Genomic DNA, 15,669 nt, shown 5'->3' with positions numbered 1-15,669 from the left:
GTCCCCTCGATGCCAGCAATGCCGAAAGTGCCAGGAGCCCAAACAATGCTCATTAATCAGATCAAGTAATGAACAGGCATTGTTTTACAAAAATAAAGTCACTAAGGGAATGAATCCTCACAGTGAAATGTAATTGAATCCAGAGCTGTCTTAGCTACCTGTTAGGATTTTAGCAAACATGTAAAGTGTTTGCCCTTCAGTCATTCTACAGACAGCAACATGTATGACATAAGACCTTTAATTAAAAATTTTTACTTACATTGCTTTATTTCAGCTACAAATAAACTTTATTTGATGTAATGTAATAAAACATTTTCAAGTTTAACAATATGTATCTGACCATAAATAATCATTTAAATTACGAATATAATATATACGGTCACTTTAGCAAATCTGCGGTTCAGGAATTTATACAAGCTTTGTCTGAAAGGACAGTGCCCTCCTCCCCTTTCAGGAAAGGCAGCTCTTCCCCATGTCTGGTAAGAAGCAATGTCAATGGGAATTAGAAGAAGTCCATAATCCATGTTGGAATTCCACTTTATCCTGTGACAGGACAGCTTGCTTTATTGTAGGAAAATAATATTATCTTTCAGTTCTCTCTTATCAAATAAAGAATTGCATTCATTTTTCCCCTTGTAGGTACAGGTACTCTTCTATTCTCATCTGCTGTCTTTCTGTCTCCTTAGCTCTTAATTGCTACATAGTGCCATTTAAAAAATATATATCCGCAAAGAGACCTTTTCTGTTTCCTTACCTGCCCTTCATGTCTACCATTTTTTGGTGGGTAGGGGTGGAAATCAGAGGACAGAATTGCTTAGGCACACATTTGATTTAAGATACAGAGAACACAAAAACAAATTCTCTAGAAGGAACAGACTGGTGTTCTGAAGCATTTCCCAAGAGTGGTCCAGGTGACCTTGCTTCACACAATTTGGTTTAATACAATGCAGCTCAACAAGAATGAACATGTTTATGCCCCATCTCCAGAAGCATCACAACATTTCATGGAAAACTCATCATTCCCACACTTCTTCCACATAACATACAGTTATGGGCCAGCCCATGGGTGGGCCCACTGCAGCCTGGTAGAAAATGAGAGTCAAAAACATGCCAATAATCATGTTAATTACAATGCAGTTGGGTACCACTTGAGCTTCACTGCGATAAAAATCCTCACAGAAGGCATCACCCTCACCTCTCAAGACCCTTCAGAGCACAAGAAAAAGCTTTGCTCAAGTTACATGCTTCTCTCCATCCTGAGACCTGTTCCTGAGTTATACCATAATAAGTGAGTTAACAAAGAAAGTACATTGGTGGGGAAATCACAGAGACCCTGCAGAAAAGCCAAACTATTTGACAGAAGCTTGAAACAAACACTGCTCTGGGAAATCATTTGTATTAGCTGATGACTGGATTCTGTTTTCTAACATAGACATGCAACATATTCAACACTACACTCACTGCAGTTTGCTTGGAAAAGCCTTCTGTCATACAACAAAATACATTCTGTCTCAGGAGTGATTCCTGCATATTCACCACAACACCTAGACTCAAAGCATGGGAAGTGTGCATTGGAACTTTCTCCCACTTGCATGGATTTGGACATATGCAAAGCACCAGAAACTGCTTCCTTTGTGGAACTCAGTTCTGTCGGTGTGCTTACTGCTGAGATGATCTGCTATCTTAAACTGAGAACACACAATAGCACTGATCCACAGAAAAAAGGAGAAGTCACCATCTCCCTTGTAAGGTAGTGTGTACAACAGATCACCCTGTTTGTCACGTTTTAGACATCCCAAGAAAGGAGAGAAGTCGCATTCCATTCTGCAGTCTCAGCAAATGACTTCCTTCTGTTTCCACCTCTAATTTGCCTTGTTTATTTCATCTCCATTGTTCTGCTTTCGATCATGAATCATGACCTTTTTTTCTACAGTAGTCAGCGTTTTGTCTAAAAAAAAAAAAAGAGAAATAAGAAAATGATTTAGCAGAACCGTAAATGTGAGTTTTCATTTTGTGGTGGGTGGACTTAATTTTTACAGCAGTCAGTAATTTGAATCATTTGTGGCTTCTAATGGATTATGAGTATCCTTAAAGGGAAAGAAAAAGTGCTGTGACTCTTTTGGTAAGTTTCATAACTCCCACAAGTTGCCAAGGCTTTAATATATTTGCAAATCAGCCCCAAATAACCCATTTAGAAATTCACCTTCTTAATACAGCTATAGCCAAAAATGACTTTGCTCTCAAAAATCCTTGCAAAATACTATTGCACTTGCCCTACTTGAAAAGAATAATGACTAAATAATGATTACCAACGAGAAGTGTTCTCTCCCTCAAACCTAGGAAGGTGGGTTATTGTAAGGTAAGTGTGCAGGGACCAAGAAACTTCACTTCTCTCCCTCGTTCCTAGATGCTCAGAAGTGGTATTAGTGATAGAGAAGTGTCAGTCAATGGTTGAGAAAGGTCCCTTTCTCCTGGTGTAAAGCCACTCCCCTAACTCTGCACCTCCACCGGCCTCGACTTACCACACTACATCATGTGCTTAAGAGCTAGGTCTATGAGGACCCAGAGACTGGGACTGTGCAACCAATCTCAGCCTACCCACCCCATCTAAAGCACTCCCTACCCTGCCATTTGGCTATTTTGCCTGCAGTCCTGCTCTTCCTTCTTTGAGGTCCCCCTTTCAGCCCAGTCCTTCAGATGGGTGATCAATAGATGGATTTTGCTGGAGACATGGTTTCTGGCTTTTCCCCTCAGCCTCACACAATAACACCTGAGGACAAGTGCTGCACTTCAGCCCAGACCCAGCCCTATAGGCTCCTAGGTATCTGAAGAGGGGACTGGCAACCATCAGTGCTCCACAGACACGTTCCTAGCCCAGGGCCTCTGTCTCTTACCAGCACAGGAGAGACCACACTTTCTCCAGCTCAGCACTGCTCTGCTCACATAGTTCATGTTCTGAATTCCTCTAGGCCACAGCACTATCTCCAAAGTCTCCCTTTCCTTGCTACCCACCTGCTAACCAATTGTGATGGTCTGGAGATTGTAGTATCCACACAGACACCTGTGGCCTCTTGCCTAGTCTCAACAGCACCCTCCTTGTGCAGGCCCTCCTGACATGAGACCCCACTCTTGCATCAGTCTTCTAACCCGTATCCCTTCTCCTACTGTGAAGCCTTCCATACATCATTTATACTGTATCCCTAGTCTCACTCCTGCTCAAAAGCCTTCATCTCCCTCCCTCACCCCTGCCCACTTAGCCCTCCATGCTGACCATAGACTACCCAGCTTCCTAGTACTGCTGAAGACATGCCCCAAACTTCTTGTCCACCTCTATCAACACCTGGGCCCCTCGGTCCATGCTGTCCCCTCTGCCTTGAGCAGCCACTACTCCACCTCCACCCCTACTATGTCTTCTTGTTAAAATCCTACTCTTTCTTCAAGACCCACCTCAAATATCCCCCGTTCTTGATTTCTACCATGGATATTTTCTTTCTAAGAATACCCCTCAAGACTTATTTTTCTTCTGTACTCCTCTGTACTGCTTGATTTTATATTGTGCTATATGAATTTATTATCTACTAATAGAACAAAAATATATAAATATTAGACAAAGCAAGGGAGGGAAAACACCTGCCTTCCTTAAAGAAACATTACAAAGTTAAAATGTAGGCAATTGCGAAGCATGAAGCAAACAAGCTATTATTACTAATTGATGATTTAGTAAAAATAAAATGATGATTTAATGAAAATAAATCATCTACGGAGAAGAAAAGTCCATGAAATAGCAAACATTTTGTTTGTTTCTGCCTTTAAGGCAGCATCCGATCACAGACACCCAGGGTTCCAGAGGCTTTGATGCTTCTTCCCAATTTTCTCTGGGATCTATTTTATTTTATTTTATTTTTAATTACTGGTTTCCACAAAGAAAGAAAGTACCTTTCAGGATGCTTCAGGACAAACCCTGGAGCACTGTATTGGCAGAATTCATGGCAGAAACCCAAGGTTACTCTGCTACAAGTCACCACTAGGACCCCTGCAATTCACGGGAATTATAAGAGGCCCTTTGAAGACAATGACAATACAATCACCAGGAAAAAAGGGAGCAGGAAAAGAAGAGCTACTTTAAAACAACTTCATGACATTCATTTATATGGAAGTATTTAGAAAGTGCTGTTCAATGTTATTCATAAATGACATCAACAAAATTCATGAAAACAGGATACTTAAAAGCAATTGATGGCAATTCAAAGCAAATCCATAAGTAATCAAATTTAAAAAGAAAAAAGAATCCTTGATTATATTTCATTATCACATTTGATTTTATATTACCAATCTGTGAATACTTGTGAAAAGGATTACAATTGATAGCAGTAAATTAAAATTACCAGTGCAAAAGTATTCACAGCTTTTCCCCCATCTATTTACTTCATTACTCCAGGGAAAATTTTCAAGTGCCTGCTGAACTCCTGAGGTTCTGGTTATGCTGATCAAGAAAATGGGGGAAAATAGGTAAATATTTGGGAGTAGGAACACAGTCTCACAGGTTTACACAGGAAAGAAAGAAACTATTATGTAGGAGAATACGTAGCGCCAAGAAGGCAGAACAGGGCGAGAAGGTAAGAGAGACTAGAAGCCCAGAAGCTAGACGGGAGGAAAAGAGCTGGAGAAAGCCCAGAGTCTGGAGGAGCCCAGAGTCTGCAGGGTGACCACAAGATGAGTGAGAGCTAGAGAGAGGCAGGGGAGCAAAGGGTTCTGATTCCAAGTCTCCTACTAGCCACCACCACTTCTACAGCCACCCCAGCACACTAGATTAAAAGCTTCCAGAGACTACAACTGTCATTTACTCACCTTTCTACCCTACCATGCCTGGTTCCATACCTTGTACATAGCAGACACTCACATGTTTCTGGGAAAAACAAGCCAATTTTCTGGGAAAAACAACGTCCATTTTTTACCTTCTGAGTTACCCACACAGTGCTACTGCATCAGTCTTGACCATTTTGATGACTCCATTCCCCTACCTGCAGATTCACTGATGGCTTACTATATTTACACCAGAGTGTCACAACTTTAGCAATAAGGACTGGGTACTTCTTTGTTGGGGCAGGGGGTGGGGGGCAGGGGTGCTGGCCTGTATACCGTAAAATCTTTAACAGCAGCTCTGGCCTCTACCCAGTAGATGCCAGAAGTGTCCCACCCCCACTTGTGACAACCAAAAATGCCTCCAGAAAATGCCAAATGTCTCCAAAGAGTTGGGATGGGAGGCAAAATCACTCCTGATTAAGAACCATTTGTCAATACTAAAAGTCCAAATTATTGGAGCTGGCATAGAAGATTCTTTACAATTTCATCTCAATCTACTTTTCTGCTTTGATCTCCAACAGTTCCTGCACCCAAATGCTTAGTTTCAGCCAGGTGGTCCTTTGCATAAGCTCCCACATTGGTGCCTTTACAAAAAAAGTCCTCTTCACCTAGAATAACATTTCTGCTCTCCTTTCACTATAAATGCTTTGACCAACTTAACAGACATTCTTGAGTTCATATCCTTCAGGAAGTCTTCTCTGATCAGGGTTAGTATAAGCTCTGGGTCATTTTCCTTTCCTTTGAATCCTATAGCTTTTCCTGTCTCCACCTTTCCTTATTACAGAAAGGTTGCATGTGCATATGTCTTAGCCTAGCCAGGCTGCTATAACAAAATACCATAAACTGGTAGCTTATAAACAACAGAGATTTATTTCTTAAAGTTCAAGAAGCTGAGAAATCCAAGATTAAGCCACCAGCAGATCCCATGTCTGGTGAGGGCTCGCAGTCTGCTTCATAGATGGTAACTTCTAACTGCGTCCTCACATGTTAGAAGATGTGAACAAGCTCCCTGAGGCCTCTTTTATAAGTGCAATAATCCCATTTATGAGGGCCCTGCCTTCATGACCTAATTACCTCCTAAAAAATCCACATTTTCATACTATTGCACTGGGAATTTGGTTTCAAAATACGAATTTTGCAGGAGACACAGATATTCAGGCCATAACAACATATGTCTGTTTGTGTAAAGTATATCCAACAAAAATATATGCACAAGGACATGAAAGATATCCGTTTTCTGTACTTTCCTCAATGCATGGCAGCCACATTAGAAATTTCCTAAAGCTGATGGATGTTTTTAGGCTAATCATCCTTAATGAAGTGGATATTCTGTCATTATAAATTCAAACTGAGAGAAATGTAAAGAGGATACAGCAGACTATGGCCTGTAGGCCAAATACAACTGGCAGCCTCTTTTTGTAAATAAAGTTTTATTGGTACACAGGCCTATCCGTTTACTTATGTCAGTGACAAATTACTCATCAGTGAGAAGAGTAGTTTCAATAGGGACCATATGGCTAGCAAAGTTTAAAATATATACCACTTGGCCCTTCACAGTTAAAGTTTGCTGACCTCTATGTTAAGCTAACAGAAAAACAACACCCAAGCCTCCAGACTAGCTAAAGATACAAAGGCAAATATCTTTAGACTTTACGTTAGCTGATTTATTTTTATAAAAGGCACAGTAGCATAGAAGTTAAAAGCACTTTTGAACACAGATGTCCTGGGCTCAAATCCAGCTCTATCACTCTGTATGACTGTGGGGGAAATTATTTTACTTCTCCAAGCCCTTGTTTTGTTATTTTCAGAATGGAAATGAAGAAAACTAACCTATCATAAACTTTTGAGGATTAATTGATCAAATTCACATAAAGTGCTCAGCAAAGTGCCTGGGAGTGAATTCTCAGCAAACACAAGCTATTATTTTAAATTGGAAAATCTTTTTGTGTTACATTTTAAAGATTACCATTTTATGATCTATCTGAATTATCTATGAATTATTAACTAAAATAATCAATAAAATTATTCTCAAGTTCTTTGACCCTATAGGATGCATGCAAATATAGCAGTGTTTCCTTGCTCATGACATTATCTGTTCTTTCCTAGTTTATACACTGGCTGCTTAACTGGATCCCCTCCCACCCATCTTTCCCTTGTCTGCCCTCCTCACTATTGCCAGAGAGACCTTCCCATGTTACTCCTGAGAACTAGAACCAACACGCTTTCCTTTTCCTGTGCTAAACAATGCTGGAGCCAGGCAAAATAACCTAGCTATTTGTTCTAGGAAATAGTCACTTTCAGAAGATAAGACTATATGCCAACAAAAATAGCCTACTTATCAAAACTAATGGTTTGCTCATTAGCACTTACTTCACAGCCCTCATCTAGTTGTACTTACCAGTCTAAAGCTATTATGTCATAAACTCTGCCTAATCTTCACCAGTTCCCCACTTTCAAATCACCCAGCCCAAGCCCCAAAACTCTATCAATATCCTTGCCTTATTTCCTTCATCTGAGAAACTACTAAGACTGTCTAGGAGTGGATACCATGCATAGTGCAGTAAGTCTAATAAACTTTACTTAGTGTAACAAGTCATTCTCATTGTCTTCTTAGAGAGCTTACGGCTAGTCTCCACCTCAAAAATATTCTGAGACTCTTCACTGCCTATATACTGAAGTCACTTGACAAGTATTATTGCATAACATTCAATAGAAGCATCAGAGTGATTCATATCACAGCTACCACTTAGGGACTGTGTGAACATAGGTCAGTTACTTTATGCTCCTGTGCCTTAAGTTGTTCTTCTGAAAAGTGGGGATGCCAGAAGCACCTATTTTGCAGATAGCATGCAGCATAGCATGTAGCAGGTGTTCAATAATGGTTAGCAGTTGTTACTTTTATTTATCATCTATTATTTGTCAAGCACTGTACTAGATTCTGCAGAAAGAAATCTGATTAAGACATAGTTCCTTCTCTGAAGGAATTCAGAATCTGGTAGGAAAATCCTAATAGTCAATTCAATGAACTCTTCCAGGCATAGTGAGATCTCCGGGTGTGCTCATAGTACATGTCCTAGAACTTAAAATTACATTATTTTTTAATGCTACTTTTTATATTGTGAACAATCTCATGTGTACAAAAGAGTAGTATATAGAAGTAAACATGAATGCCTGTGAAGCTACACTCAGCTTAAGAATTAGCATAACTGTAGTCTTCCAACTTTCAGTTGTAAGATAAAGGCAGTCCAGTATAAGAAAAATGAGTAGCACTGGGATTCAGATGATGTGGGATCTAGACTTAGTTGTGACACTAGCTAAGTGTGAGACATCTCACTTTTCAACTCCCAGTTAGCTCTTCTGTTGAATGACAGGGGTGGACAAGATGACTGGGAAGGTCCTTCTCTGCTAGAGTGGTCCCTGGTTCTCTAGTCTGCTCCTTCCCGCCAGGCTGTGAAGACGGACGCCTCCAACATTAATCTGCTCACTGTCTCACCAGAACCTTCCAATTTTTCATTCCAAGTTTATTTTTCCCCTGACTTTCAAATGTGAAGAAATCTCCTCTACCTCACATTTAAAACAGAGTCTTCATCTGACATGTTGACACCTCTAACTAATATACTATCTCTTTCCTTCTTTACATTGTCCATTTTTTAACACGTGGGTCACTTCTGAAATGTCCATTTCTCTATCACCATCAGATCCTTTTTTAGATCCCAAGACCCTATGGTAATTGCTTCCTTGAAAGTCATTAAGACTTCTTAGACCAATTCCTGGTTCTCTCCTGCCAAGATGGCCAGGAACATTTCCTAAACGGTCCTGTGGCTCTTTTCCTTTTCTTTTTTAGAGGCAGGTCTTGCTCTGTCAACCAGGTTGGAGTGCAATGGCATGATCATAGCTCACTGCATAATCCAACCCCTGGGCTCAAGCTATCCTCCCGCCTCGGCCTCCCAAGAGGCTAGGATTACAGAGGCGCTCTTCCACGTCCGGTTCTCGAGACCCACACTAACCACTCTTCTTTTTCCTGGGCTGCCTCCTTTCAGCCCAGGTGAATGTAACTGCATACTAGAAAGATCATTGTGCCTCCTACCTCAAAAGAAGACTTTATTGGTGAAGGTTGAGGTCATCAAAAAAGTTTTACTAGACAGAAGAATAACAACAACTAAAATAATAATGTTACACAAATTTAGATGTAAGGACATAATTTGGATGTCATTTATGGAGAAAGAATGGAAAATATCACCTCTTTGTTGTCAATCACATCAATTGCAATTCTTCAGCAAATTAGTCTCACCTACCAATCCAACTAAGTACCTATTTTTGGCTTTTGGAATTTTACTGGGTGGAAGATTGGAATCTATACTGTTGTCAATTCAAATCTGGTATGTTTAGTAAAAAATAAGCTAGCTACTCGTTCAGGAAACTTTCTGTGATGTGCTTCAAAAAGCTGCATGAAAGGGTTTGGGGGATAAAAGGAAAATAATGATAAATGACCTTACAGCACAAACTCAGCTCTCTCTGGCCTCTCAGCAAGCTTCAGGGCTTCATGCATGCCTGCAGCCGAGAGCTTCCGGTTGATATTCCGGTACTGGCACTGAAGCAGGCTGCGATAGGTGGTCCTCAGGTCCCGGTTGAAGAAGGCATATATAAAAGGGTTAATGAGAGAGTTTGCATAGCCTAGCCACAGAAATGTCCTCTCCACCCACAGTGGGATGCAGCTGCAGGAAGTGCCACAGATGAAGGGTCTGGCTGTCGAGAGGAGGAAAAATGGCAGCCAGCACACGGTAAAGGCCCCGACGATGATCCCCAGGGTGGTGGCTGCTTTCTGTTCCCGCTTAAAGATGGAGATGTTTTTCCTTTCATGCTTGAGGAGTCTCGAAAGGTTTGCACACTCTTCCACCTCCTTCTGGAGTTTCACTATGCCATTCAGGGCGATGACGCTGTCTGGCTCCACTCGAGGGAAGCCAGGGAATTTGTGTTTGGCAGCACTCTTCCTGGCAGCCTTGTAAATCTGGTAGTACATGAAAAGCATGACGGACATAGGGATATAAAATGCCACTGCGGTAGAGTAAATCGTGTAGCCAAAGTCCTGGCTGATCAAGCACACCTTATCGTCATTTACATTCTGAGCCCATCCAAAGAGCGGAGGTAAAGTGATGGAGGCAGAGAGAAGCCAGACGGAGAGAATCATCTTCGCCATGCATTTCCCATTTTGCCTCACGGGATATGTGAGGGGCCTTGTGATTCCAAGGTACCTAGTGGAGAGATGGAAAGATAACAGGTGAACACTGTGATCATAACTGGTCAACTGAGCAAGTCCTGCCAGCCAGGTACCAGCACCAGTCCTCACAACAGCCCTTCTAGGTAGGCATCATTACTCCCATTTTGCAGAAAGGTAAACTAAGGCTCTGAGATGTTACCTATTTTATTCCAGGTCACAAAGAGGCATTGCCAGATTGTAGCCTGAGAGCCCTCTGGCTCTAAAGTCAGTCCATGCTTTTTGCATGCCTTACAGTTTTTCACAATCCATGTAGTCAACAAAGTTTAAAGAGCTCCCCCTCCCCATGACCACAGCAACCAAAATCAGCCAGGACAACATAGCAACTCTGATGTAGGATGCTGTGACACATTCTCAAAACAACCAAGGTCTTCCACACTCGCCCCAGCTGTCTTAATTTAGGCCAGCTTTTAATTCATTTTAGCTTTCCCTTTGCATTACAACAGAAGCATTTCTTTAAGATCACACAGATTCATGAGATAGTCTGGGAATCCTAGAGTGTTGAAATGGTTAGCAGAAAATGATATCATTATTATTATTTACCCACAGAAAAGTCTCACACAACAGCAATGTCAGAGGAACAATCTAAGAAATAAAAACAGCCTGCCTTCTCTCTCCGGTTCTTAGGAGAATCACAAAGCAAGGGTACAATTCTGAAAAATATTAGGGAAATCCAATATTTTCTCTGTGCTTAGTTCTATACAGGGAATAAATATTACTCCAAGTCTGTGATCAAGCATTTGTAATGCAAACAAATCTGTGCACACAGAGAAAACATATACAGAAAAGATATTCTGCCAAATGTTTAATATTTTTCAGCTTTTCAAACCTGTGTTTTCCTCATATTTAATAGCCTTAGATTCTATTTTGGGAAGCTAGGAGCACTTGAGAAGCAAAGACAGAAAAAAAGCTGGTCATTTTGTTGTTGTTTTTACTTCCTTTATGTATATAAAAGATACATTATTGAAACATAAAAAGGAAAGATACAGAGAGTACCTAACTTATCAACAGGTTATTTTCTGAAAGTTGGCCAGCTAGTAGGTTAGAACTTAAAAAACAATTTCTGCTAGAAGTATCCTTTAATACTTAAATTATCCCACAAAAGTCCAAAATCATACTTTCACAATGAAAATTAGCATCACTGTAACACAGGAAGACAACATCGAAATTCAGTAAAAAATGATGAGCCAGATGTTCTTACTCCTCTAGAATTCTTTCCTTCAACAAGTATTAATGGAGCTCATTTTACTGGACAGGTACTGTTCCAGGTGTTGGAGATATGGCAGTGGGTAGAAGAGATGAAAATCCTGTGTGCAGGCAAATGGAGAAATCATGTCGGATGAAGGGGAAAACCCGACACCATGGTAATGTTGAAGGGGACTTCTGATCCCTTCCAAGGACTCATGCGTTCACAATGCTGGGTTCCTCATTTGCCAACTTCTGCCTTCCCTTTTCCTTAATAAAGTTGACCTACAATCACTACCGTTAGACTTATCAGCTGTAGTTAGGATTATGATGCTGCTCCCAAACAGAATGAGGGAAGAGAGAGAGGGAGGCTTTCCTTAGGATGCAAGAATAAGAGTTAAGAAAAAGGCAGGCAGTGTGGGGGAAAGTAACTCAGAAGAAGAGAGGGAGGGAAGGAGGAAGGAAGACGGAAAAGGGAGGAGGGAGGGAAAAGGAAAATCTAGTCCTTGTTCTCAACCAGCTCCTGTGAATGTGGCCTTTTGGGCACCTTCCTTATTTCCCCAACAGCCTTTCCCCAGACCTGCATTTTGATTTCTTGTCTCTCTTTGTCTACAGCCCCATTGTAAACTGCCTGCTCTCAAGCCTGAATGTGGCATCCAAGACATGAGCCCAGGTCGGTGCCTCAGGTTCACCAAGGAGTGAAGTCCAGCAGGTAGAGGTTACTTTACACAATTCCCCAGGAGGCCACCAGATGGCATTGTCAGACCATTTTACACCTACTTACTGGGATTGGGGGTATGTGGATAGGGTAGATGGTTGATTTAACAGGTTGTTATGTTGGAAAAATTAAGACAAAAAAAGAAGTTACATTTTATTTGTGGAGAATTTAAGAAATTAGCAAGCCTGGAATTCACAATCTAGTAAACTCCTATTTTAAGGAAATCCTTTTTCTCTCCCATTTCTTCATACTTTCCTTACTAGAACTATGCCTTCCCACTTAAGTAACAATTCCATCTTTTTCCTGGTTATTAAGTACAAAGAACATTTTAGAATATTAGATAATCTCATTTAAATGGTATGTTTATTCATTCTAGTACACTTAGGCTGACACATTATATTTCAATCATGGTGATTAGTCTACATTCAGCCTGCCCTGGATGTACAAATTATATTTCATAAACTCTGTTCTACTTTAGGCACCATTCTCTAATTATTTCAAGACATCCTACAATAAGATAGTTATATTTACTTCTTAGGCCCCTCACTTCCACCTGGTGAGACATTATAAGGCTAAAATCAACTGAAATATTACTAGAAAAAAAAAAATGAGTGCTCACTGAAGTGTCTGGATATAAAATTAATAAACAAAAGTTAATATTTTATGTTGTAACCATTAACAATCAGAAAATAGTGTGGAGATGATGCAATTAACAACAATTAAAAACATCTAGGAAAAAGCTTTTTTAAAATAATACCTAGGGCCTATATGGAGAAAATACAAAATGCTACTGAGGTACATTTTTAAAAATACTTAAATCCATGGGGGAAAAACTTGTTTTTTCAATAAGAAAATCTAGTATTATAAAAGTACCTATTTCCCCTTAATCTGTAAATACCATATAACCCCAAATGAATAAACTGGCATGGCTTTTGTTAATGATTTTAAAGCTCACCAAGTCAACATGCAAAAATGTACAGATAATCTGAAAAAGAATAATGAAGAGATACTTTTCCTATTAAAAAAAGCAACAGAAATAAAAGCCCCCCAAAAATTATTCAAAAAGGTATCAATAAAACAGGATACTTTCAAATTGATTCAAATATATACAGGAATTCAATATAAAAGGAGTCACTTTAAATCACTAGTAAAAAATTGGATATTCACAAAGTCTCACAACTGTTCAGCAATTGAGGTAAAAGTATTACTGGCTTCTTACCTTTCTTTTGATTAAATATAAATCCCAGATGGATCAAAGATTATCATGTAAAAAAAATTGAACCCTAAGACTATGAGAAAATATTGGCAAGTATTTCACAACCCTGAGATGACAAAGGCCATTCTTAACTATAATACAAAAGCTTGAAAGTATAAAATGAAACATCAAGAAATGTTTGTAACAAACAAAATAAATAAGTGACATTTATAAGCAACATTTAGTTTAATTCAAAAATCATTCTGTGAAGAGTTAAAAGTCAAATCATAAACTAGAAATCTAAATGGCAATATCACAATATTCACAGATTTCCTACAGGTCAATACAAAACACAACCATCCCATAGTAAGAACTTCAGAGTTTGTAAAAGAAAAAGGAAAAAGCCAACCATCCCAAAAAAAAATATTTAAGCAACTGATCAAAGAAGAAAAACTAATGGCCAAAGCCAGGTGCCGTGGCTCATGCCTATAATCCCAGCACTTTGGGAGGCCAAGGTGGAAGGATCACTTCAGGCCAGGAGTTTGAGACCAGCCTGAGCAACATAACAAGACCCCATCTCTATTTTAAAGACAGGGAGAGAGAAACTATGACCAATAAGCACTTAAAAATATGTAGAACTTCATTAATAATCAAAGAGATGCAAATTTTAAAACGACACATTTTTATCATTTGCCAATATTTAAGAAAGACAAAATCCAATATTAGAAAACTGTGAAAAAGCAATCGTTCTATTACGTTGCTATTGGAAGTGTCAACTGAAATAATTCTGGTAGACAGTTTGGTAATTATCAGATATCTAGAATTTTGTCTTAAGAAGATAATTGTATAGATACAAAATGACTAATGTGCAGAGATGTTGCTAAACACATAATAGAGGAAAAAGGATGCAATCTAAGTATTATCAATAGGAGATTAGATATGGTATATATTTATATATATATATACTGTATACAATATGTATAATGCAACCATTAAAATGATGATGTACATTTGTATTTACCAACACAGAAACAACAGAAGAGTGGATTAAAAATGCATTGATAATAGAATATCATATAAACATATTTCATTAACCTTTCTATATAAAACCGGGTGTATGCCTGTGTGAGCATGTCTGTGTATGCACAGATGTCTACAAGAATATCAACTAAAATATCAATAGTAGTTCTACCTGAGAGGTAGAAATTGTAATGATTTTAATTTTTCTTTATATTTCTCTATGCTTGATATTTTTGTAGTGAGCATGTAAAAAAACCCCACTACTTTAAGAACAAAATAAAAGATTTAAGAGGATTCTGATATTCCTAAATTACTAAATGATTCTGGCAATAGAAACAATCTGGTTCATAAAACCTTTAGAAAGCTGATAATTAAATCTTATATTGTTTTATTTGATTAGCTTGTCAAAAGTGCTGTATTATAATACATTCATAAGTTCATACAAAAGAAAAAGAACTCATTGGCATTTAAAATCCCATAATTACTATATAAAGTAATATTGGTATTCAGGGAAGTATTTCTCTAAATTATACATTCATTCTTCCAAACCTTGTATCGAATAAATCTTACCTTCAAGGGAGAGAAAGAAAAAAAGAAAAAAAAATAGACTGATTTTTAATATTCCTTAATTATGCATGTTTAATATTTATCACACTAACATTTTATCCTCACTGTTAATTAGAAAGCAGGATGCTTATAAAGTCTTCAAAATTTTACTGTAAAATGCATACAAATGTTAAAGTACAGTAAATCTCAGAGACAAAAGCACCAAAGTATTATATAATTGAGAAATATATGCAACTCACATTAGGGGTGCTATTGAAGTACAGGTTCAGGGAAAAAGAGGATTAGGGAGTTATAATCTGCATAGAGAGGGATCGGAAGTAAACTAACTCTGCTGCCTGTCTTCTGTTCTAACTGTATAGAAATGGTAGATAACAGTTCTTTAATCAAATGGCTTCTTCCAAGTTTCACTGCTATAGAATAATAATCTAGGGAGTAAAAGAAACTGGGTAGAATTATTCTGAAATATGGTGGTTTTTCAGAATGTTCAGCTTAAAAAGGGTTCACACACTTAGAACACCTCCTCCAGGAGATTCCTCCCTTGCAGTTGGCAAAATCCACTAGAATCTCCAGCTAATGTCAGTGGCTCCTGAAACTGCCAGATCATCAGAATCACTCAGGAGCTTTAGAAACATGCAGATTCCCAAGCCAATATTCTCATTCAAGGATTGGAGACCTAGGACTTTCCGTTTAGGATTGACTGTTCTGGGTCTTTATCCCACACACTGCTGTCAAAGCAGCATTCTCCCATTCAATTACAAGGACTTTATACTTATCACATGAAGGGCTTTACTTACTGTATATTTCATCTGAACAGTTTGCTTCCAGTTTAGTCTAACAAAGTCATTA

General features: G+C 38.9%; 1 protein-coding gene across 1 annotated transcript in view; it reads right to left on the bottom strand.

The window, feature by feature from the left end:
- Window positions 1–236: 236 nt before the first annotated feature.
- The window catches only part of HTR7 (5-hydroxytryptamine (serotonin) receptor 7, adenylate cyclase-coupled), a gene marked incomplete at its 5' end in the record, with an annotated part of 109,225 nt that continues 93,792 nt past the window's right edge, over window positions 237–15,669 (bottom strand). Inside the window, 3 exons of the mRNA XM_011947904.1 lie at window positions 237–1,948; window positions 3,013–3,110; window positions 9,360–10,115. Of these exons, the coding sequence (XP_011803294.1) occupies window positions 1,863–1,948; window positions 3,013–3,110; window positions 9,360–10,115 (940 nt within the window). The remainder of the gene's footprint in view (window positions 1,949–3,012; window positions 3,111–9,359; window positions 10,116–15,669) is intronic.

This window comes from Colobus angolensis, unplaced genomic scaffold, assembly GCF_000951035.1.
Source record: "Colobus angolensis palliatus isolate OR3802 unplaced genomic scaffold, Cang.pa_1.0 Scaffold270, whole genome shotgun sequence".
In the NCBI taxonomy this organism is placed as follows: domain Eukaryota; kingdom Metazoa; phylum Chordata; class Mammalia; order Primates; family Cercopithecidae; genus Colobus; species Colobus angolensis.
Note: the sequence above shows the minus strand (reverse complement) of the source record. Positions and strands in the feature narration are given on the sequence as shown.